Source organism: Morone saxatilis, unplaced genomic scaffold (genome assembly GCF_004916995.1).
Source record: "Morone saxatilis isolate NCDOM2014 unplaced genomic scaffold, NCSU_SB_2.0 Contig0, whole genome shotgun sequence".
Lineage (NCBI taxonomy): Eukaryota > Metazoa > Chordata > Actinopteri > Moronidae > Morone > Morone saxatilis.
In genome coordinates, this window is record NW_023339650.1 from 15,250,497 (window position 1) to 15,272,714 (window position 22,218).

Consider the following 22,218-nt stretch of genomic DNA (forward strand, 5'->3'; position numbering starts at 1 on the left):
CAACGGCTCCCACAACTGAAGCAGTTTCTTCCCCTTCCCTTTAAGTGATGGGGTGCAGGTGTTGGAAACACTTAAAAATAATATTGGCAGATAATTGAAAAACATTAATTACATGGCTGCTGGTGGATTGATGTGATAAACGTGCTGCCAGTGGATCTGGTCAGAGCCAAAAGAAAGCAAATTCCTAACTTCAAGGAGGTTCTCAAAAAGTTATTCTCAGATTATTAATGCTGCAGCAGAAATATACACAAGCTTAAAGGGAAAAATCTTACAATATTACAGTCAACCCATATCTGTAAGATGTCCTCCAGTATGCAAATGGCTTGGTGGATTCCAGGAATTATTATAAGATTGCATCTTCTTCACTGGTTTACTCCACCTTTTCCAACCTTCCTAACCTTTCTCATGTCTTTTACTTGAGTTTAAGATTTTTAAGTTTCCTAGAACAGCCCACATGAAGAAGAGCTCAATGCGATGTTTAAGTGCAGTAGAGCAAAAAAAGAAGAGCCTTTTCCACCAGTCATTCTAGATCATTTCTGACTGAAACATCTCATGGTGCAGCAATGTTATTTGCGTCCTGCAACCACTAACATGGGAAGTGCTTCTTTTCCCTTAGCTTTGCTTTTTAGGTCAGCTGCTTCCTTTTTCTACATTGCACAACTGCGTGACTTGTTGCCAGCATCTGCGTTTTCAGTACCTGCATGTAATCTAGAAGGGGGTTCCTCCCATAAGTGCTGCCAAGTTTGAATGCACCCCAACAGTGTAGGACATAGAATGCAGAGTATTTAGGAGGTGGAAGTGGATATATGACATTTAACTACTGATCCATGGAAAAGACGTGCAGACTGAGAGGCATGGGTTAGACTGCTTTGCATATTTCCTTTTACCATTCTTCTTCTTCTTCTAATTATTATTATTATTATTATTATTATTATTAATATTAATATTATTTATCATTTCCTGATTTGTATCTTATTAAATCAGATGGTCAGGGACAAATTATGTCATTTAGTATTGCAACAAAATCAAATAGTTTACCCACACATGAAAATAAAATATAAACATTAGTAAATTAAATGTAAGAGATATATAAATATTTAATTTAATTGTAGAAAACTTATGATATTATAAAGTTATTATGATAGTGTGATGTCATTGCACACCTTTTATTATGTATGACTTTAATGCACCTGTTTTAATGTAGTACTAGCAAACTACATCAATAGCAGAGTTTTCAAATGAAACTTCCTTCTGTGAACACAAACAACGTCTGTAAAATTTCAGGCAATAATCTGTTTATGGCCTTAAACTTAACTACTTTAACATTTTCAACTGCAGTCCTACAGTTTTCATATCTTTGATTTGGTCTGTTCTCTTGAAACCATCTTATTTATAATTCATATTGCTCTATTCTATCTATTGCTCTGTAGTATACTCACACAGCTCCACACAGTAACTAAAATATTTGAAATGCACTTTTGTCTTTATATGTGCTAAGTGAGGTTTTCAAGAAACCCTGTGGTCTAAAATTACACCCATAAACACTGGACAAAACATTGTCTTTAATCAAGATAAAGATATTCACTGCAGAGATTACCAGGCTCATCCTCTGCCTGAATGTGATCCAAAGAGTTATGGCCGTTGAACTTGTTGAACTGTAATTTTCTTGGTGAAGGTGTTGATTAACACCCTTAAAAGATATTCTGTTAAGCCGGTTCAGAATCAGCATGTCTTTTATTACCATTTATATAGCCAGTAAGACCGTTAACTACCATAAAACTTATTGAGATTGTGGACAAAAATATGACATTGTCTATAATGAGACTTGCCAGCAGGGAGCCTGGTGACCAAGAAGCTCTCGTAAGATAAAAATGTTTGCTGTGTGACAGCGCCTTAGCGTTTATAGGTTGTTCTCTTGGCTCCAACTCCACCAAGTTAATTATTATCTCCGTAACAATGTCTGTTTGTGTGTGATCAGGGAGAGTTCAGATAATCCTGTTTGGATTTTAAAAAGAGTAATGTCTTCGTCCTACCCTGAAGATCTTCCCTGGTCATGTGACAAGGTCTAACTGAAATGAAAAACATTTTGTCTTCCATAGAAGCAGCCAGTGTCTACCTTTCTTTTACTTTTGACATCGGAAGAGCAAATATAGCAATCTTGCTGCTTTTACACACCTGTGTGTAATTTGATGGACTATCTATATACATTTAAGGTGAGTTTGTGTAGTTCGAACATAGAGGACTCAACCTAACGCGTGTGTCCAAAGCGTGGTTTGCTCTCCATTTCTGTGTGTGATATTCAGTGTTGTTCTTATCATTCTTAGTCAGTCATTACACATTACCCTAAATAGTGCAAATAGTGGGTTTTTTTACGCCTATATGTAGCCTGACTTTGGTTCTGTAGGTAAATTTAACCTCTACACGAACTCCGCAGCTGGTTAATGTTCAGTGTAGTTTTTGTGCTTTTGAAATGCGTTTTTCACTTTGTCCACAGCTTATTGACTTTACTCAGACATTTGAAATCCAAGGTAATAATTACTACCTAATGTTGTCTTAATGGGTCACTAGTTACAGATAGTCACCCCTTTTAATGTCAGTGGGTGGATTATAAAAGTTTTCTCGACAGGGAGCATTTCACCTGTTTTTCTTTTTTTTTTAATTAAGAGGAAGAAGTAATATTAAGGAACATGCTGTGCTGCTGGCTCAGTTTAAAACTGTTTGCAAAGGTTTCTTTTTGCTTCTCGTCTCACAAAGAAAGGTCAGGGTCAGCTACAGAACAGAGCCGCTGGAGCTGGTAGGGATTCAGTTTCTTGCTCTTGGGCATTTCAACAGTGCAAACAACTGCTGCATCCGTTAGATGAAAACCTATTTTGTTTATGTCCTTTTTTTAAAGGAATAGTTTCACACTTTAGGAAATTTGTCTATTGATGAGAGTTAAAAGATTCACAGCACACTCATGTCAGTACAGCACAGCTGGCTAGAGCCAGGAGATTTAGCATAGGTTAGCACATGTTGGCTGTCCTCTAAATCTCACTAATTAATGTTATTATGTATATCTGGGTTGTTCATATTATAAGATTTTCATACAAAATCTGAAGTGTAAAATCATCAGGTTGTAGTTTTACTGGCGTCATTTCATTTCTGGCGGCACTCCTTGAGTCTGCTCTGGCAACCTCAAGGGGATAACAAAAGTCAAGGAAGTTGCTGTATTCAGCCAAAAGATGTTGAATTATTACTTTAAAACTATGGTTCAGCACTTCGGGATTTATTTGCTTTCTTGATATGAGAGTTAGCTGAAAGATTGATATCATGTCCCTCTGCAGCTGCTTAGTTTAGCTTACTTGTATAACTAAAATATTTGTCCAGTTATTTATCTTTTGAAACCTCATAGTTTTCTGTCACTACCCGCCAAACACCGGCTTGGAACTACTTGACGTACATTCAAGCTTTTCTGTCATCATATCTCCATGTATATATATTGCAAAAGTGAACTTTGACATTATAGTGCAGCCGTATCAGTGACTCCCGGTGAGACAGCCGCTCGACGGAAGTGAGCCATCAGACCTCAGATAGAAGGATCAGTACGACTCACACCCCCGCCTACCTATCTTTACATTTTATTGCTTTTCTAACCTCATACACTTCCTGTGACGTGCATCTTACACACGGGTTTATCAGTTGGACATCTTCAGCGCTACCGTAGGCAAATGATTTTTCCATGTTTGGCTACTTAAAGCCCTGTTTGTATAATATGAAACGATAACGCTGTTGACTGCTGAAAGCCCAATTCCCAATACAAATATAATCAAAGCGTATCACCAGACAGGAAGCGAAAACAAAGAATTGGAGACATATTTTCCGGTCTCAGACTGATTGGAGGATCAGTATATGACGTATTGGGCTTGCATAACACAAAATTCACACTTGGCTGAGGATAAAACTGGGTTACAACTCACATGCTTTCATAGGATAATCAGAAACTCCGAGCATTGTGCACTCGGATCTCCTTGCAGACTAATGTTAACACATGTAGGAATGCAGTGACTCATCAGCCTCACGGTACGAAGTGATCGCTCCAACATCCGCAGCCTATCTGCCCCTTTCCCCTCCAAGTGCTGACTGTGTGGGATTTGAGCCTACCTCACGACACAGATAATCTCCTCTGCAGCCTCCACACACTGTCAAGTGCCTGCCTCATTATACAACTATACAACTGGACATGCACGCTACTTTTTAAAACTTCATGTTGCTTCACAAGATTAACTCTTCTGATATATGGAAATTTAAGCTAAAAAGCACAAACATTGCTTTCTTTTTGTTTTTGTTTATTTCTGCAGTCTGTTGTAGCTCATATTTCTGCTACATAGCAAAGTCATTTGGTCCAAATATCTCAACAACTATTGGATGGATTGTCATGAAATTTATGAAACTATGTTTGTTAAATTCTAGCAACTTCGGTGTCTATGTAGCGCCATCATCATATTTTTTTTTTTTCTCTGCTGCAGCAAGGACTCAGCCTTGGTACATTGGGCGCAAGCTCTACCAGATGAGCTAAAAGGCGCTCCATTACTTTGGTTTATGACAAAATACCTGCAAAACTCTCAGATGACAAACATAGTAAACATCATATGTGCTAAACAAAATTAGCATATTAGCAGGCCCTATCCGGCGCCTGTGTTTTGTTTGTCTGTTCTGGGCTACTGTAGAAACATGGTGGTTCAACATGCGGCCAAGATAAACTTGGCCTGCTAATTCCTATAAATGACTAAAATTCTCATTATTTTGTATTAATGAGATATTATTGATTGTTAATACAAGATTAGTGGCACTGTTATCAAGAAAGATGAGAGTGTTCTTGCTGAAAGGCACATGTCTGCACTAATGGATTTATTTTGGCTTTTAGATTGAAATTTAACTGACTTAAGATGGTGGAATTTTTTTCAAAAAAAAGTTCCATGAACTTGGTTAATGAACTGCTGTAGTTCGACTCTGCTAGCTAAACACAAATATGTTTTTTCAATCATTAGTGCTTTTACCTTTATGGCACAAGCAACACTTTAATCACATTTAATTCCAGCCTGTTATTTAACATGTCTTCTGTCAATATTAGCCATAGAAAAATGCATCCATTGAAAATCATAAGATGTTTAGTTCCTATGCATTCACGTTGCCCTTCAAGGTGCATTGACTAATAGCACCTTGGTCAATATTTAGGCTTCATGTGGCAAAGTTAAAATGTAGAGATGAATGTCAACGTGAGGTTTTGTTCCTGGCTGTTCAAACACCGCTTGTCCTTTCAGTCAGCATTTGTCCTCAAAGGGAGAACGAGAGTCTTGTTTATTCTGCCCTGGCACAATGGGCAGACTGGTGAAGGTGGCAGGTTGGCCGATAGAGCTCTGATTAGGGCATCACGAGGCTTTGATAAGCAGCGGGGAGAGGGATATCTCCTGCCTGCGGTTCTTAATAGAAGTGTTGAGGGGTCAGAGCTCCAGTGTTGTCATGGTGGAGGGCAGCGACGCTTGTTGCCACCAAAACGTTGATTACGATTAAGCTCACTGTGCCATGAGTGAGGTAAGTCCCTGAAACTCCTTACTGAAGTCAAAAAATATTACTCTTAGTCAAAGTTTTCTTCATTGTCTGGTCAGTTTTGTTTTTGCTTGGCTCCCCTCAGCTTGTTTTTGCACATGGTTTCGGTTGTGGAAATTTCTCTCGCCTCTTTGAGAATCCCTCACACATCTCTCCCACCTCTTGGGATTCACTGTGAAACCGTGATATGAATGAGAGCTCTGTAAAAATAAACTGCCGGATAGTGTAGCAGCACACATCTGGATAGGATACGTGTGCTCAAGGGTTTTGGATTGGCCATCTAATTAAATATTGAAGTATTGAGTGACGCAGACGTAGGCTGATACCTAATTTAAAAAAAGGTTTTCTATTTAATTTTTGACATGTTTTGAAGAGCCACATTTTTCCATTCAGGCCCTTTTTCATTTAGAAAGAAATCTGCTCTGCTACTTAAAGTGTGAGTGTTGTTGGTGCTTTAAAGTGCAGAATTGTCTTTGGCAGTTTGCTCTGGAGGTCACAAAGGTGAACATATAGTTTTTTAAGTCCTTATTTTTCATCTGTCAGGAAAAAAGCTACATGAGGAATTGAACCTTGGGTCAATATTGAATGTGCTGACCTGTCTCTCATTTTTAAGTCTCAGCTTGCCCACAGTTCAGTTCAGGGCTTTCTGTTTCTGTCACCTCTGTGTGGCATGTTAAAACAGGTCAGAGTAAAACACTGCACAGTTATGAGGGTCCTGGGAATCAGCTTTTCACACTTTCTTTGGACATGCCTTAATTCATGAACATCTGTCAAGCTATGTGCGTGATACATTCAGGATGAACGCTTGAGTTTTGAATGTAGAAATGTGTCAAACTGGAACAAACAAAGTGGCAAAGCTGGTTTACATCATGTGTATAAACAGCTGCCAGTTCTGTATATGCATATTTAAATGGATGGAAAAAGTTCATTTGATATAATATTATATTATTTCAGGATCTATTTTTGGTTATTTTTGGTTATGTTGGAAAGTATTTATTTACTTACGTAAAAGTACCAATTACACAATGCAAAACTACTCTGCAACAAGTAAAGTTCTGCATTTAATTACAGAAGTGTTATTAGTGAAAAGTAATTTGAAGTATCAAAAGTAAAATGAGTCCTGTGTCTGATATATTATAATATATATATATATATATATTATAATATGTAATATATAAATATGTAATATATATATTACATGATTAGATTGTGAATACTGATGCATCAATGTCTTAAGTACTGTTTCACTGTTTTATAATTTGTTTTATTTGTGAAATATTGGACAATTAATCAAACTGTTATTTCAGTGAAACCATCTGAGCGGTTTAAAGGGCAAATATTTATTTGATAAAGTCAGAAACATGACCCCAACTAGACACTGTGTTTTTATAATTGGTCAATAACAACAATGCATTTTAATTTATGAGCTTATGAAAATGTTTCTTTTTAAATCTTAATCTGAAGCGTAACTAGTAATTTTATCTGTCAGATAAATGTAGTAAAATAAAAAGTACAATATTTCCCATGGAATACAAGTAGCATTAAATACAATTTTGAGGTATATGCAATTAACTTAAGTGCAGTGCTTGAGTAAGTATACTTAGTTACTTTCTACCACTGTAATTTTACATAATTATAGTTGATTTGTGTACTCTTTTAGCAGTCTGCTGTGCATAAACTGAAAAAAGTGTGAGACACAAAACTTAGCAGGAGGTGCAGGCGGGAGATGAGTAATTGTATATCATCACGTACGTTCTGTTACTCCCTGCAGCACTGGAGAAAACTTAATATATGACTGACATGTTGGGTGTCCTGAGAACCATTTGTGGGAGCATCAGATGACTTGTGGCCCCTGAGTTTTGCCACAGGAAGGGTCCGCTGCAGGATCTGAGGCCTCTGGGCAGTAGTCATGGCAACATTTACTCTGCCTTGAGGTGGCTACACCACGATCCTGTTAGCCAGAGTAGATCCACTTGCTGCGTCGCTCTAGCTAATCCCTATCACAACATCCCACCGGCAGAGCTGGGCGCAGCAGGGCACAGCATCCTGCTGCAAGAAAACAGATCTCTTAACACCCACATGATCCCTGTCACACCACAGTGTGGAAAAAGAGTAACTGATCAATGCACATGGCTATTGTTTCCAATTTAAGGCTCATTTTCAGGAAGGTATGCATGTGAGAGCTTGTCATATGAGGTCCTGACTGGCGTGTATTTGCAGAACCAGAACTCCCTCTAGTGTTGGTTTAAGTGAAAGTGTCACAAATCCATACTACAGACTCATTCTAAGGTTTTGAATATGTAGTATGGTTACACTGTAAAACAACCAAAAACAGTTTCAGTGTGCAGACTGAAACACCCTTAATTTTAGAGTGTGTTGTTGATGGACACTCTTCTCCTACAATGCAACAACAAATAAAGTAGGAAAACTGGAGTGGTGACAAAACAGTTCGAGAAACACCCCAGAAGACAAAAAATAACTACAGATTTTTATGGGAAAACGTTTCGCTGTCTCTTAGGTTGGCAGTAGCATCAAGTTGCAGTTTGATTGTCTTTGCATGGCACAGATCTGGTTTCTTGTATACTGCAGTATGCAAAAAAGTGCAGTTAGTATTGTAGTGTGTAACTGGGACACAGCTACAATACTTTGTGCATGACTTAATCTGAATGACAAAAAACAAACAAACAAAAAACAGACTTTAGAAAAGGGACATTTTGAGAGAATCAAATCAAATCTTTTGTAATATTGAGATTAAGTTTAATTAATTAATTAAGATTAGTCTTTAATATCTCATTATTTATGACTATACTATATATTGAACACTTTGGATCTCCAAACTTCTGATTCATTTACTGACATTTATTTATGTTTTTCTTTTAATGTATTTGTTCATTTGTTTTTTGTATTGCAGCCAGAAGCCCCTGCCGCCTCATCACTACACGGGACTCCACGCCCCGATGAGGAGGATGATGGGGACCTGAACAAAGCCTTGGGCGTCCAGCGCTTCCAGCAGATCCTCAGTCCTGCTTCTGTGGTACCCGATGAACAGCACCACAACTACCATGAGGAGGACATTGATTGTAAGCACACGCTGGTCTTCTTCTTGTTGAATGCATTTCAGCATTCACTTTTATACATGTGTCCAAAAAAAAAAAAAACCTTTTTAAACCTTTGTATCGTCTCCACAGTCCACCGTCGCTCCACACACTCACATCCCCGACCTCTGTCCAAACTGCCCCCAGAGGGACGCAGGAAGAAGAGCAACAAGAAACGGAGAAAAGACAAAGATCACAAAAGCAGCCAGGTTCCCAGCAGTGGCCCCATAGAGGAGGGGGAGGATGAAGATGAGGAGGAGGAGGAGGAGGGCACGGAGACATCTTCTGCTCCAGCTGAGTCGGAGAAAGTCAAAGATGTGGAGGTAATTATTCGGCTTCGTATTAATCTTTAAATTAATTTATGAGTGAGTGGGAAAGCCCCAATAGGGACTGACATCTGCATTAAAACTAATAATAATATAATATAATATTTGTGTTTGTTTCACCCTCTTTTGATTCTGTAATTGGGAGTAAAAAAATACTTTAATAATGATGTTATTGGTCAGTGCTGTTTTGGTTATATTGGTTGTTACTTGTTTATATAAAAACTAGTCCTGCAAGTAACACGTTGTTTGATTATTGATGAATCTGCGTATTATTGTCTTGATTCAATCTATAAAATGCCAGAAAATAGTGAAACATTTCCTTCATTTTTCTTTTGATTGCTTGAGTTTTTCTTTTGATCGACTAATTGTTTCAGCTCTAACGAAAATATCAAGGATCCTTTATACCTTGACAAGGTGTTAGGACAAAGAAGGAACCAAAGTGCACTATATTTTTTATTATTCTTAACAAACTTAACCAGCTTCTGCTTCTGTCACACTATAAACTACTATGAAGAATTAAGTCTACCTGACATAATATGTCATGATGAGACCACCTTAAGTACTTTTTACTGCATCATGTGCTGTGATTACATTTATTTAATTCAACATTATAAATTACTCACTTAGTAATTAGTCTGATGTGTTGGTCAGGCTGTAATCTTGCTTGCTTTTATACTTTAGTTTTATGTTTTCTTAAACTGTACATTTAAAAGGAGAATACCTGTTAATGCAGATGTAAGAAAGGGGTTACAGTGACTCTTAATGTCCTGTATATTTACATAAAGATGTGGGTGGATGAGTGTTTAGTCCTTAATGCTCCGATACCCAACCTGCTCACTCACTGTTGAAACATTACCATATTTTCCTCCATGAATATTTAAGTATAGTCTTAATCATTCATCAGTGGGTTTCATGTTTGGTTGTTATTATGCTTCACAAAAGAAGACCAGATTTAACCTGATCGAAATGTAACTGAATACTGTGCAGAAGCAGTATAATATGATTAAGATGTTGCTTTGCTTTAATTTTTTTAATCTGTTTTTGTTGATCTGTTATGTATTGGATTCAGCTTTCACTCTTTTCTTCCCACGTTTTATTTGTCGCAGTTTCAATATTTTACACAAGAAAAGGAGAAAACAAACCTCAACAAAGCATATGGGGTATACATTTCTTGCTATGCCACCTTTATGTCTATATTGTTCTTAGATTTAGGTTTACAGATATGATGCTTGATCCATTTCTCAAAATCTATGGAGTTTGCCTATCACATACTGTATGTATCTTTTACTGTATATCTATCTATCCATTGTTTAAAACTGTGGAGCCCTTAAATAGTTAAATAGTTTTCTCCTTTAGATAATAATCCTGTATTTGTGCAGTAAATATCTAAATACATCTATTTTCAAAATCAAATTCCTACTTCGATTCACTAAAAGTAATCAGTGCTCTACCTTGAACTAATGTGCACAAGGCAGAAACCTTTTGTTTCTCCACTGTTTTTATCTGATATCTGAAATTGTTGCTTTATTGTCAGTTTTTTACAATAAGCAGTGGTCTCACGCTCTGTATTCCCTCCACAGTTCTTTGTTTCCGATGAAGACCATGCGGCCAAAGAGATGACTCACGCAGCCCGTGAGCTGGATATCGTACCAAAGTCTGGGGAAGGAGCAGATACTGAAGATGCCTCTTCCTCAGAGTGAGTAAAGTTTACATATTAGACTGAAGAAAAACACACACATGCACACACAAAGGGGGCGTGAGAGGGTTATAATTTACCTGCTGTGATGATTGCATAATGCATGTTTTTGCCATGTTGCTGAAATGTTCTCACAAGAGGTTTGGATTGGGTGAGACAGCTCAGGCACACGTCTGATTGGCCAGTGAGATACACACTGTACGTTACCATGTCTCAGGCATCCAGTGAGCCTGCTGGGAATGATCTGATGGACCGAAGTAATCCACTCCTCAGAGACCCATAAATCACCTGTCGCTATTGACGACACCACACACCTCAGCAGCCCCAGGCTCCCCTTATGACATTTACTTCTCCACTTCATGAGGTTCTTATCTGGGCTAGTATAAAGCTGCGTTTACAGCTTTTAGCTTGTTTTCAGTCGATCGGAGAACAACCTAAAAACAGAAGCTGTAAGGGAAAAATAATTGTTTCACATTTGTGAAATGCTGGGTACAACTGACATTTAAAGGACGGTGAGTTCATTATCTTGATTTCAAAAGTACTTTGAAGGGTTTGTATTGGTTGAGAATTTTTTTATTGCCACTTTAATAGTTTTTGTGCATTTAAAATGTTAGTGTTTTGAGTTGAGAGATTCAAGGGTATTCTATGTGGAACAGCAATAGAGGGGTTGAATACATGAATGTGATGTGAAATATGACAACCAAATCACCAAAAAGTAATTTAACGATAAAAGGAGCGCAATAGAGGAAAAATGTTTGTGGTTCGGTGGCAAAAAGTTGGTACAAAAGTCTTGTTTTTGTCTGTATGTTTCCAGCTTTGCTTTAAAAAAAAATTCTAGTGGAAAGAAGAATAAAAATAACCAAAAAACAACAATCTTATCAACCTGACACATGTCGAATTCTGAGCTACAACCTTTTTTCTTGTTTTTCTGCTTTTATCTAGTAAGCCAGTCTCCCCCGACGCTTCGACCTCCACCACTCCCCAGGCCATAGCTCCTGAACACATACCACTGGCCAGGGTGTCCTCCGCCAGTCGCAGCTACGACTTGCAAGAGCGCCGCCGCACAGGCAACATGACGGGTGCAGAGCAGGCCAAGTACCAGCGCATCCCTACTGACGAGAGCGAGGCTCAGACGCTGGCCTCCGCTGATCTGGACGGCATCAAGAGTGAGTATAGATGAATTCTCACATGGCAGATTTTATGTTCTTAAAACTTGTTTAGTACAGCAGGTGGGTAAAAAGGACACAGGTTGACAAATTTTATTAATTATTATCTCTGTGCATGTGAATGGTCTGTGAAGAAATGCACTTTTTGTGCTTAAATAGGCTATAATGTGTTATTTTTATATTGGATCTATCTATCTATCTATCTATCTACTCTATCTATCTATCTATCTATCTAGTACAGCTTGTGTGTGCACACGTGTCTTACTTACGGTGTTTCATATGTATTTTTACATTTCCAGCTTTTTATAGTTAATAACCTCTGAATTGATTTTGTATGATTTGACAGTAATTAAGTCTTGGATTTGTTGATGCTCAGATTCCTACAAAAACAATCAGGGCTAGGGCAGGGGGCCACCCTCGGTTCCCTTCTACATTGCAGTCAGCTCCCCGCAGCCTTGTGACGTCCCCGGCCCCTGGCCCAGCGTGGGGTTGTGTTCAGAGCTGGGGAGATTTACAACAAGGAGCCAACCCCTCAGCAGAGAGCCGCAGCTTATCAGAGAGTGTGGCAGACAGGCTCGCATTATTAAATTAGCCGTTCCCGCTGTCAGCTGAGGCCCCTGGACTCAGGCCCGAGCCAACATGGTGGCTAATTGTGAAACCTGGACCTCAGTTCACAACCTTTAATCATTAGTGGAATGAAACAAGGGGAAGAGTTAAGTGGACTTGAAGGGAAAATTAAGAGGCTGTGGATGGAGGTATAGGCTTGATATTGTCCAGATATTTGGTCATTATGGGGCTTAGTGACACAGTCCAGCCTCCCAACACGTTCATCACCAGCTCCTCTCTGCGTCCTCTTTTATCTGCTTCCCGCCACCGTAAATCATCCTGGGAAAGTGTCTCTGTCTCTGGCTGCTGCTCAACAATAGGAATTATTAGATCACTGTCCCTCCCCTTTTGTCCGACCTGAGCGAATTAACACCTCAGCTCGCTGATGCATTCTGATAGATTCAGCCCCGCGGAGTCAGGCGCTGGTCAAGAAATGGCAACTTTTTCCAAATTTGTCAAAACTTGCACAAGTCGCACGCTGCAGTTTAAGCAGCGAGTGGGTCACGTAGTCAGACAACTGTGCCAGCACTTACCCTACGCCCACCACAAATCCTCCTCTTCCCTTCAAGAGCTGCATGCCAGTCAGGCTTCATTTTACTCCAGTGTCTGCCCCAAACCTTCCTCAGACATCATGGAGCGACTTGACCCTCTTGGTGACCGCCTGGTTTTCAGATGAGTTCAAATACTGATGAAGAACCTTAAAAGCTTCACTGTTTGTTTCATAGGACATAGAAGCTCTGATAAAGGTAAGACAGTTGGTATTCTTGGAGGAAATATTGATTTTCTTATTGTTTTTCAGTGTAATGGTTGTTTTGGGAAGAGTAGTTCATTGCAGTTTAGAACATAACAGTGAGATTTTGCTTAGTGTTTTAACTATTTTTTGTGTTCTAGTTGAATGAAACAGCAGAGTTTTTTGCCAGGCGGTCCATTGATCTTTGAACTCAATTCCTGCTCACTGTGTCGTGTCCTATCTGTGCCATCCGGTGTCTCTCCCCACATCCTTTTCAGTACCAGTAGTGCTGCCAGCCTGAGTAACTCTACTCCCTGCTGAGGGACCACAGAAACAAAAGCAAAGTGGCCTCTGTGACTTGTTGGACTGAGATTTGAACTTGGGGTGCAAGGTCAACGTCTGCACGCTGAGGGCTGTAGAAGCACAAAATAAGACAAATGTACCCTCTATGTACTGTGCTGGGATTTAAGTTACAGTTATATTACATGAATATCATGTTTACTGAATATCATGTTTGTTTTTGGTTAATATTAGTGTTTGATGGTGTCTTAAGATCAAAGACATTTCAGTTTTCTCTAGATTATATTCTTTAATACCATTCTTCTTCTTCCAGGTCATCGTTTTGAAGATGTTCCCGGCATGCGCAGACACCTGGTCAGAAAAAGCACCAAGGGCCAAGTGGTGCACACTGGCAAGGACCATAAAGAGCCGACCACTCGCAGCCGTAAACAGGACCGAACCCCACATGAGGTGAGACATTACAGGACTTGTTGTCCATCCTCTTTAACATTGAAGCAGGACACGCGTCAATTAATGCCATGCCAAGTTTGATGATGTTTGTCCTCGGTTTTAGCCAAAGTTGTCTTACAGCCTCATCAGAATCCACATGTATTGTGGGTTTAGTAGATTTACAATAGCTATAAAGCACTGGGGTATAATCTTTTAGTTTTGGTAACACTGAATCCCACAAAGAAATCTGATGATTTGATAAAAATCACACTCTTTTTAGATCAATACTTGGATAGATAATGAAATCAGAAGGTTACAAGTACTCCTTTGCAACAACGTAACATGAAAATTAAGGCTGCAACTCATGATTGACTAATTTATGCTTTAAACATTCAGCCTGTTAAATTTCAGAAAAACTGTGAAAAGATTCACAGCACATGCAATTGCTGTTTTGGTTCAACCAACAGTCCAAACCCAGTCAGAACTTGTTGATTGAACGAATCAACTAATTATTATATTAGAAATCTAAAATTGGAATCTGCCGCCATTTTGACATGTCTTTTAATATTATAGACTAATTCGACAAAGAAATGTTCAAACTCATTTATACTTTATAATGCTGCAAATTATTTCTTTACCTCAAAAATTGTTAAATAGATCAATATAACAGGCCTGTATTTGCTGAAATCAGTTATTTATTTGGTCTTAAAAAGCTTTAAGTCAATTTGCACTTGAAGGATTTTTTTTTTTTTTGGGGGGGGGGGCCTGGCAGCTACCAAACCATGTGGTCTGCTCACAAACATCCTCAAAAGTAGTCTCCCCTGGAAAAACCCTCAACTCCTGCTTATATGTNNTTTTTTTTTGGGGGGGGGGGGACTTTCTGGTCTTATCTTTTCTTAATTGCCCCAAAAATGTTGTTTGAGATGTTTTTCCTTCTTTCTCTCTCTCAAATGTAGCACTGTCCCGTCTCTTTTGTGGATGGGACAGGGAGGGAAGGAGACAATTAAAAATGAATGAATGAGTTCTTTCCTTTCACACACGGAAAGGAAAAAAGAGGGGGGAGAGGAGCATAAGTAACCGGACACTGGGAGCTCCCTGAGAGAGGGAGAGCTATGTTTTATTAACACACATTCTCATACACAGCCCTGAGCCCCCAGCAGCCCGAGTAAACAACAGGTCTCTGTCAGGTGTGTGTAATGAGGCAGAGTTACCTTTGGGTATGTGTGTCAGAGTCAGGGTCCCCTCTTTGTGCCGCTGTGGCTTGTATCAGTGTTTGAGTCCTCTCCTGCACCGTCTCACTCCTCCAGTCGTTACCGGTGGTTGTGTACCGCTCCGCCTCACGGCAAGAAGGCGTCCTGCTGGACGTGGGCTCCGGTCAAATGGCTCGGTACCAGAAGGTGAGGCTGGGTGACCGGCCATAGTCAGGTTTGAGCCGTGTGAGCGTGATTTCACAGGCATGCAGCAGGTGTAATTTGGCACAGGATGATACATTGAGGAGATTGACATTGTGTTTTGATCATTTCACAGCGGATTTGATTGACCAGCATGGTGTTCAATTAATACTTACTTAATAACCAGATATTTGAGGCTGAGAGCTGATTAAAGTCACTCCTCTGACTTTTTAGTATCATGTTTTTAAGATGTCATTGGCTGTTTTCTGTGTTTTCATGCAATGTTTTCTTGTGATTGAACATCTAGGGAAATAACATGAACAAGAGATCAGTAAATTTAAATAATTTGGTACTTACTTGGTGGTAAGCATGGAGTCTAATTTCTGTTGTTGAGATGCAAACCCTTTGGAAATGTTTGAGTGTGATCACCTGACTAAATACAATGTTCTTGGGCTATTAAATAAATATGTTGGCACCTGCTGAAGGCACATGTTGTTTTGTGTGAACAGTGTGGGTGTTATCTACCGTATCTCACCTACACTTGCATGTGCTCCTGTGTGACATTGATTCCAGGTGTTTGTGGAGCTGAATGAGCTGACTATGGACAAGAACCAGGAGATGCAGTGGAAGGCAGACGGCTTCCGATGGATCAAGTTTGAGGAAGACGTGGAGGAGGAGACCGACCGCTGGGGGAAACCTCACGTGGCCTCACTGTCTTTCCGCAGTTTGCTGGAGCTCCGAAAGACCATCTCACATGGTAAGAGACAGAAACTGGGTTCATTTTGAGCATGACCTAAAAGTTAGTGATGCAGTTCACAGATTTCTGAAATCAGTATGTGTGTGTCCACAGGTGCAGTGCTGCTGGACCTCGACCAAAACCCTGCCTGGCATCCCCCACCAGGTGGGGAGCAGAAGATATTTCTGACCAAATCAAAAGCTGAGGACCGAGCCAACGTCCTAGGGGCCCTGCTGCTGAAACACACAGGTGACATGCTGCACTGTGACTGTAAAGAAACGAGCAGTGATTTCCCTTTAAGGGGGAATATTAAGCAACCTATTTGAGGAATTTCAGTTTAAATTCTCATCAAAGGCTCACTTGTATATTAATATATAATTAACTATACCAACCAAATTGGAGTTTAAATCCAGCAATGGTGCAGCTGAATCAGGTGCTTCTCAAAACTTCAGAGTAAAAAGATCTGGAGCACACTAGTGAAAACTGTGAAGCACTATTAAAAGCTGCAAATAAGGATTTTGTTGTTTATTTTGTCTTTCTACATTTATGGCTCTAATTTAGACTACTAGTAGACATGTCCTAATTGTAAGGGGTAAACAGCCATGGCTAAATGTTATATGATGTTCGTTTTCTTAAATTTTTTGGGGGTATTTCTTTTGCCTATGCTTGTGTGCATGTTTGCAAGAGATTACACTTTGACTTTCAAAGCTAATACAAGTTCATAGTGTTAATTATTGGCATTGTGTGTGTGTGTGTATGTATGTTGAGCAGCGATTAAACTCCACTTAAATCTTTACTCCCACTGTTGCACACTTCCTGCTACTAGGTGGCTTTATGCCTTCTCACTGCCTCTCTTCCTCCTGCTCACCCTCTCTCTGCCTCTCCCTGCCTCCCCTAGTCACCCGAGTGATGAGAAGGAGCACAGTAGCCCTTTCCCCAGGAACATTTCCGCAGCCAGCCTGGGCAGTCTGATAACACACCACCACAATGCCAATCACACCCATCAGCCAGAACCATCGGTGACCGACCCGCTAATGGGCACCACCCACGTCACCGGGGACACCGACACGCGCATAGACGTGGAGAAAAACGAAGTACAGGTGAGTCTAGAGCTGAAACGTTTTCCAAAAGTACCAGTTTTAAGTGTTCGTCATTATACTGATTTCACTTTGCTTTCCATTGCAGCAGAAGGAGCCGACCTTGATGTCCGGTATGCATCGGTCCAAATCCAAACATGAGCTGAAGCTGCTGGAGAAGATTCCTGAAAATGCTGAGGCCACTGTTGTTCTTGTGGGTGAGTTATCTCTCCCACTAAAGCCTTGAAAACCACACACAGAACTTAAAATACCAACTTAGAAATCACTTTTCATTGTGTGTAGTGCTGTCCATATGTTGACTTTTATGTCCCATCGTCTTTCAGGCAGCGTGGACTTCCTGGAGCAGCCCACAATGGCGTTTGTGCGGCTGCAGGAGGCGGTGGAGCTGGAGTCTGTCCTTGAGGTCCCCGTGCCGGTCAGGTTTCTCTTTGTTTTGCTAGGACCCCCCACCACCAGCATGGACTATCACCAGATAGGACGTTCCATCTCCACACTTATGTCTGACAAGGTGAGCAAGGTGTTATTTAAATATGAAAGATTTAACCTACAAAAAATTAGATAAGAAATAATATTTATTTTTCCCCTCTATGCCATTATGGACACGATTTTCAATTTTTCTATGTGCCTAGATTACAATTCATCAGTCCACATCTGTTATTTTATGCATACAAACCTTTTTGAAATTATCATTCATGATTTAGATTTTTCTTAGTTGTTTGATGATCTAAAATGGGGTTGGTAAAATTAACTAATGTAAATAGATTTCAAATAATGGGATATTTGGACTGACTTCCGTTCTGTAAGGATCAGTCTAATCATTGTCACAGAACCCATACATAATAAATGTCTTAAAACATGTCCTCTTCATTGGTTATTTTCTACATTACATTTACATTACATACAGTTTATTACATTTGTCTGTATCTGAATCGCCGTCCAGCAATTTCACGAAGCAGCCTACCTGGCAGACGACCGGCAGGACCTGCTGAACGCCATCAACAGCTTCCTGGACTGCAGCATCGTGCTGCCGCCTTCAGAGATGGGAGGCGATGAGCTGCTGCGCTCTGTGGCCCGCTTTCAGAGGGAGATGCTGCGCAAGCGGGAGGAGCAGGGGGTCAAACTGATGGCCAAGGAGCCAAAAAGCTTTGAAGAAAAAGGTGAGCATCTCCTCATATATTATACCTGTGGCTTTATCAAAGAAAATTTAAGTTGCTGTTTGTGACTTCCTGTTATGCTAATTAATATCCTGCACTTTCCCGTCATGCAGAGGCCCTCCTCACACCCTTGAAAAAGTCAGACGATCCCTTAAAGCGCACCGGACGTCCCTTTGGTGGGCTGATACGAGATGTGCGGCGCCGTTACCCAAAGTACCTCAGTGACTTCAAGGACGCCCTGAACAGTCAGTGCATGGCTGCCGTTATCTTTATCTACTTTGCTGCCCTCTCTCCAGCCATAACATTCGGAGGCCTACTGGGTGAGTTGCACATGGGAAAGCAAGAGGCGAGTTACTGTGGATTTCACAGCTTCTCGTCTCAAATGTCAAATACTTTTTTTATGTTTTTGCATTCATGGTTCAGCCAATGATCTGTTACACCTTTTTAAACCTTGTCTGTGCTCATTGTGGTGTTAATTTGTTGTGCCTGTTTATCTCTAGGTGAGAAGACGGAAGGTCTGATTGGTGTTTCTGAGTTGATTGTGTCAACAGCAGTGCAGGGTGTGATCTTCTGCTTGCTCGGAGCGCAGCCGCTACTCGTTGTGGGCTTCTCTGGACCCCTGCTGGTCTTTGAAGAAGCCTTTTACAGTGTAAGTGCTGATAAATAGTAAGTCTCTGGACAGTAACAGTAGCCTATAATTTAAAAATCTAGTTTACCATATATTCTTTCATCGACCATAATACTTTTATTTCTCTGTAAAAGTAAATAGTTAAAGGAATAGTTCAACATTTTGGGAAATACGCTTATTTCCTGTCTTATCAAGAATAAGAAGAGCAGATTGATGTACGCTAAATATGAAGCTACAGAAAATAGCTGGTTAGCTTAGCTTAGAATAATGATTGGAAACTGGGTCCAAAGGTAACAACATTGGCCTACCAGTACCTTTAAATCTCACTAACATATTTTATCTAGGTTTTTTTTTAACATTTTAAGTGTAAAAACGACATGTTGTGGTTTTTACTCTCACTTGTCGATTTACTAAAAGGTGCTTTTTGTCACCTTTGGACAGGGGCAGGCTCGCTGTTTCTTCCTGTTTCCAGTCTTGATGCTAAGCTAAGCTAATCAGCTATTGGCTGTAGCCTTATATTTAGCAGACAGATATGAGAGTTGTACATCTCCTCTAACTCTTGGCAAGAAAATTGTGACTTGGCAACATAACCGACTGTTTGATACTAAATCCTGATTAGTGCACAAAGTACTTGACATCACATTTCTCCAACTTAGCCCACCCACTTCAAACCAGTAGACAAAACAAACTCACACTAAAATAATCAGAACTTCTCTAACTTCAGCAGTATAAAAACTTTTTATTGCTGCTGTGAACATTTTCCAGTGGATGAAGAGAGTGTCTTTGCTCTGTGTCTTCACAGTTCTGCAAAGCAAACGACATGGAGTACCTGACGGGCCGTGTCTGGATCGGGTTTTGGCTCATCATCATCGTGATCGTCACTGTGGCCTTCGAGGGAAGCTTCCTGGTCCGCTTCGTCTCCCGTTTCACCCAGGAGATCTTCTCCTTCCTTATCTCCCTCATCTTCATCTGCGAGACCTTCATCAAGCTCGGCAGGGTATACCTGAGACTTGAAATAACAACTCCTGATTACAGAAAGTTTTTGTTGGCACGCTGCAGGTTCACCTCCCTGACACTAAAGTGAACTGACTAATCTTTGGACAGTATTCAAACCTCGGGGTCGAAATGAGTATGTTTTTCTAACAAGTGCACCTGAAATCTTTAGAGATTGATTGGCCTTGAAAGTGTAGTGGATTAAGAGTTTAACTATTTATCCAGGCTATTGTTTTTGAAGTTTTGCTATTTTTAGACTTTTATGGCACAGACTTGAAATGCGTTTGGCGACAGGTTAATCACATTTGTGGTACCTAAAAAGAGTAATCAATTATACAGTAATCCCTTCAAGGAAAGTATTCACATAGGTGTGCATAGGTATTTGTGTGTGTATTCTGTAGTGAAATATTATGCATTAATTTGAACCCTCTGTGTCCACGGGTAGATTTTCAAGGAGCACCCCCTGAAACGTTGCTCCCTCAACAGCAGCATAGAAGAGAACTCCTCAGCAGAAATTATCTCATTCATGCCGAGCAACAGCACCCAGAAGATAACGGTCAAAGGCGAGCCCAACACCGCGCTGCTCTCTCTGGTTCTCATGGCCGGAACATATTTCATCGCTTTCTACCTGCGCAAGTTCAAGAACAGCTCGTTCTTCCCCGGAAGGGTGAGCAGCAAGAATCATCTACATAAACATCTGTCCTGCAAACATCAACCCCTTTATATTTATTTAACCTTCCTTGAACCTCCCATCACATATATCAAGGTTACATGTATGTTTTTAGGACCAGAGACACTACAATTTAAGTCTGAAATGTAGACTAGATACTCATTTGTTTAATCAGACCAAAGACCAAAGCAAAAACAAGATATAAAGTGTTAATTAGTGAGCTTTAAAGGTGCAGTTAGGCAGATTTATTACTGTCAGACAGAGCCAGGTTAGCGGTTTCCACCCCTGTTTCCAGTCTTAATGCTAAGCTAAGCTAACCTGCTGCTGGTTGTAGGTTCATATTTATGTAAGTACTTTCCATCTGTGTAGGCTTTAAAGTTGAAATTGGAAACATAAGTTGAGAAAACAATCCCACCACAAGGTCAATTTAGTTGCCGTTCTGGAGCTTTTCAATCGTATCACATGATTTTCTTCCTTTACTGTGACGCAGTTTAAAGCTCCAGCACAAATGTGCTCCAGAATACACAGCCAGATTAGTATTGTGTAATACCGACATGTAAACCTTTTTGATTATTTTTGGATATAATATATGAAGCTGCCAGTTCTGCTCAAACTCGCATCTTGTGGTGTTTAGCTTCGCAGGATTATTGGAGACTTCGGTGTACCAATTGCCATCCTCATCATGGTGCTGGTGGATTACAGTATAAACGACACATACACACAGGTAAGACACAAATATTATCACTAATATTTGACACTGGGGTTTTTGAAAGATTCCCAGACACAGACCATCATCATCCTCTTCCTCATTCCTGTCATCGTCCTCTGTCTAGAAACTGAGCGTTCCTGAAGGTTTCTCTGTGACGAGTCCCCATAAACGTGGCTGGATCATCAATCCTCTGGGTTCGAACGGTGAATTCCCCATCTGGATGATGTTTGCCTGCTGTTTCCCCGCTCTCCTGGTTTTCATCCTCATCTTCATGGAGACTCAGATCACCACGTGAGTTACGCTGGAAGTTGCACTGCGCGAAAATATCATAGCAATTACTCCACATTATGACATAATAGAGTTGAACTAATCTCTACTGTACAACCTGAATCTGAAATAACAGGATTTTACAGTTAGATTCATAGTCTTGTAGCAATTTCCAGATGATTAAATGATAGAAGACCTTACATAAATAAAAACACAATCTGATTTTAAAATCAAAAAGTGGAAAGAAGTACAATAATGAATATATTAAAGGCAGTAAATGCTACACACTGGTTCTTCTGGTATGTATTTCTAAAAGCAAAAACAGAAATATCTCAGTACCATAACCACTAATAACCATCATTTGAATATGTTTAATCCTCTGATGAGTAGTGCACATTGCAGAAGAAGTGTCAGTGGAATAGTAATAACAGATTCTAGATGTCTAAAAAGCAATGTTTTTATTTATTTATTAACTTCTTTAAATATCCATGTCCCTGAATAGCTACAGTTAGATAAGCAACTTAACTATAACAGTTTGATAAGGATTGACTATATCATTGCACAAATATTAATACATTAAACACATTATTACAACAGTTTTTTCATGCAGCTGCCAAAGAACTGTAATCATGTAAGTAT

General features: G+C 39.9%; 1 protein-coding gene across 1 annotated transcript in view; it reads left to right on the top strand.

Annotated features, from left to right (window-relative positions):
* slc4a2b (solute carrier family 4 member 2b) overlaps positions 1-22,218 on the top strand; it is a 42,774-nt gene that overhangs the window by 15,946 nt on the left and 4,610 nt on the right. The window contains 20 exon segments of the mRNA XM_035652512.1: positions 8,498-8,666; positions 8,775-9,004; positions 10,588-10,703; positions 11,646-11,869; positions 13,819-13,955; positions 15,242-15,331; positions 15,899-16,082; positions 16,176-16,197; positions 16,199-16,227; positions 16,230-16,306; positions 16,958-17,161; positions 17,247-17,355; positions 17,482-17,666; positions 18,099-18,315; positions 18,426-18,632; positions 18,813-18,961; positions 19,743-19,937; positions 20,379-20,600; positions 21,238-21,327; positions 21,437-21,603. Of these exon segments, the coding sequence (XP_035508405.1) occupies positions 8,498-8,666; positions 8,775-9,004; positions 10,588-10,703; positions 11,646-11,869; positions 13,819-13,955; positions 15,242-15,331; positions 15,899-16,082; positions 16,176-16,197; positions 16,199-16,227; positions 16,230-16,306; positions 16,958-17,161; positions 17,247-17,355; positions 17,482-17,666; positions 18,099-18,315; positions 18,426-18,632; positions 18,813-18,961; positions 19,743-19,937; positions 20,379-20,600; positions 21,238-21,327; positions 21,437-21,603 (3,023 nt within the window).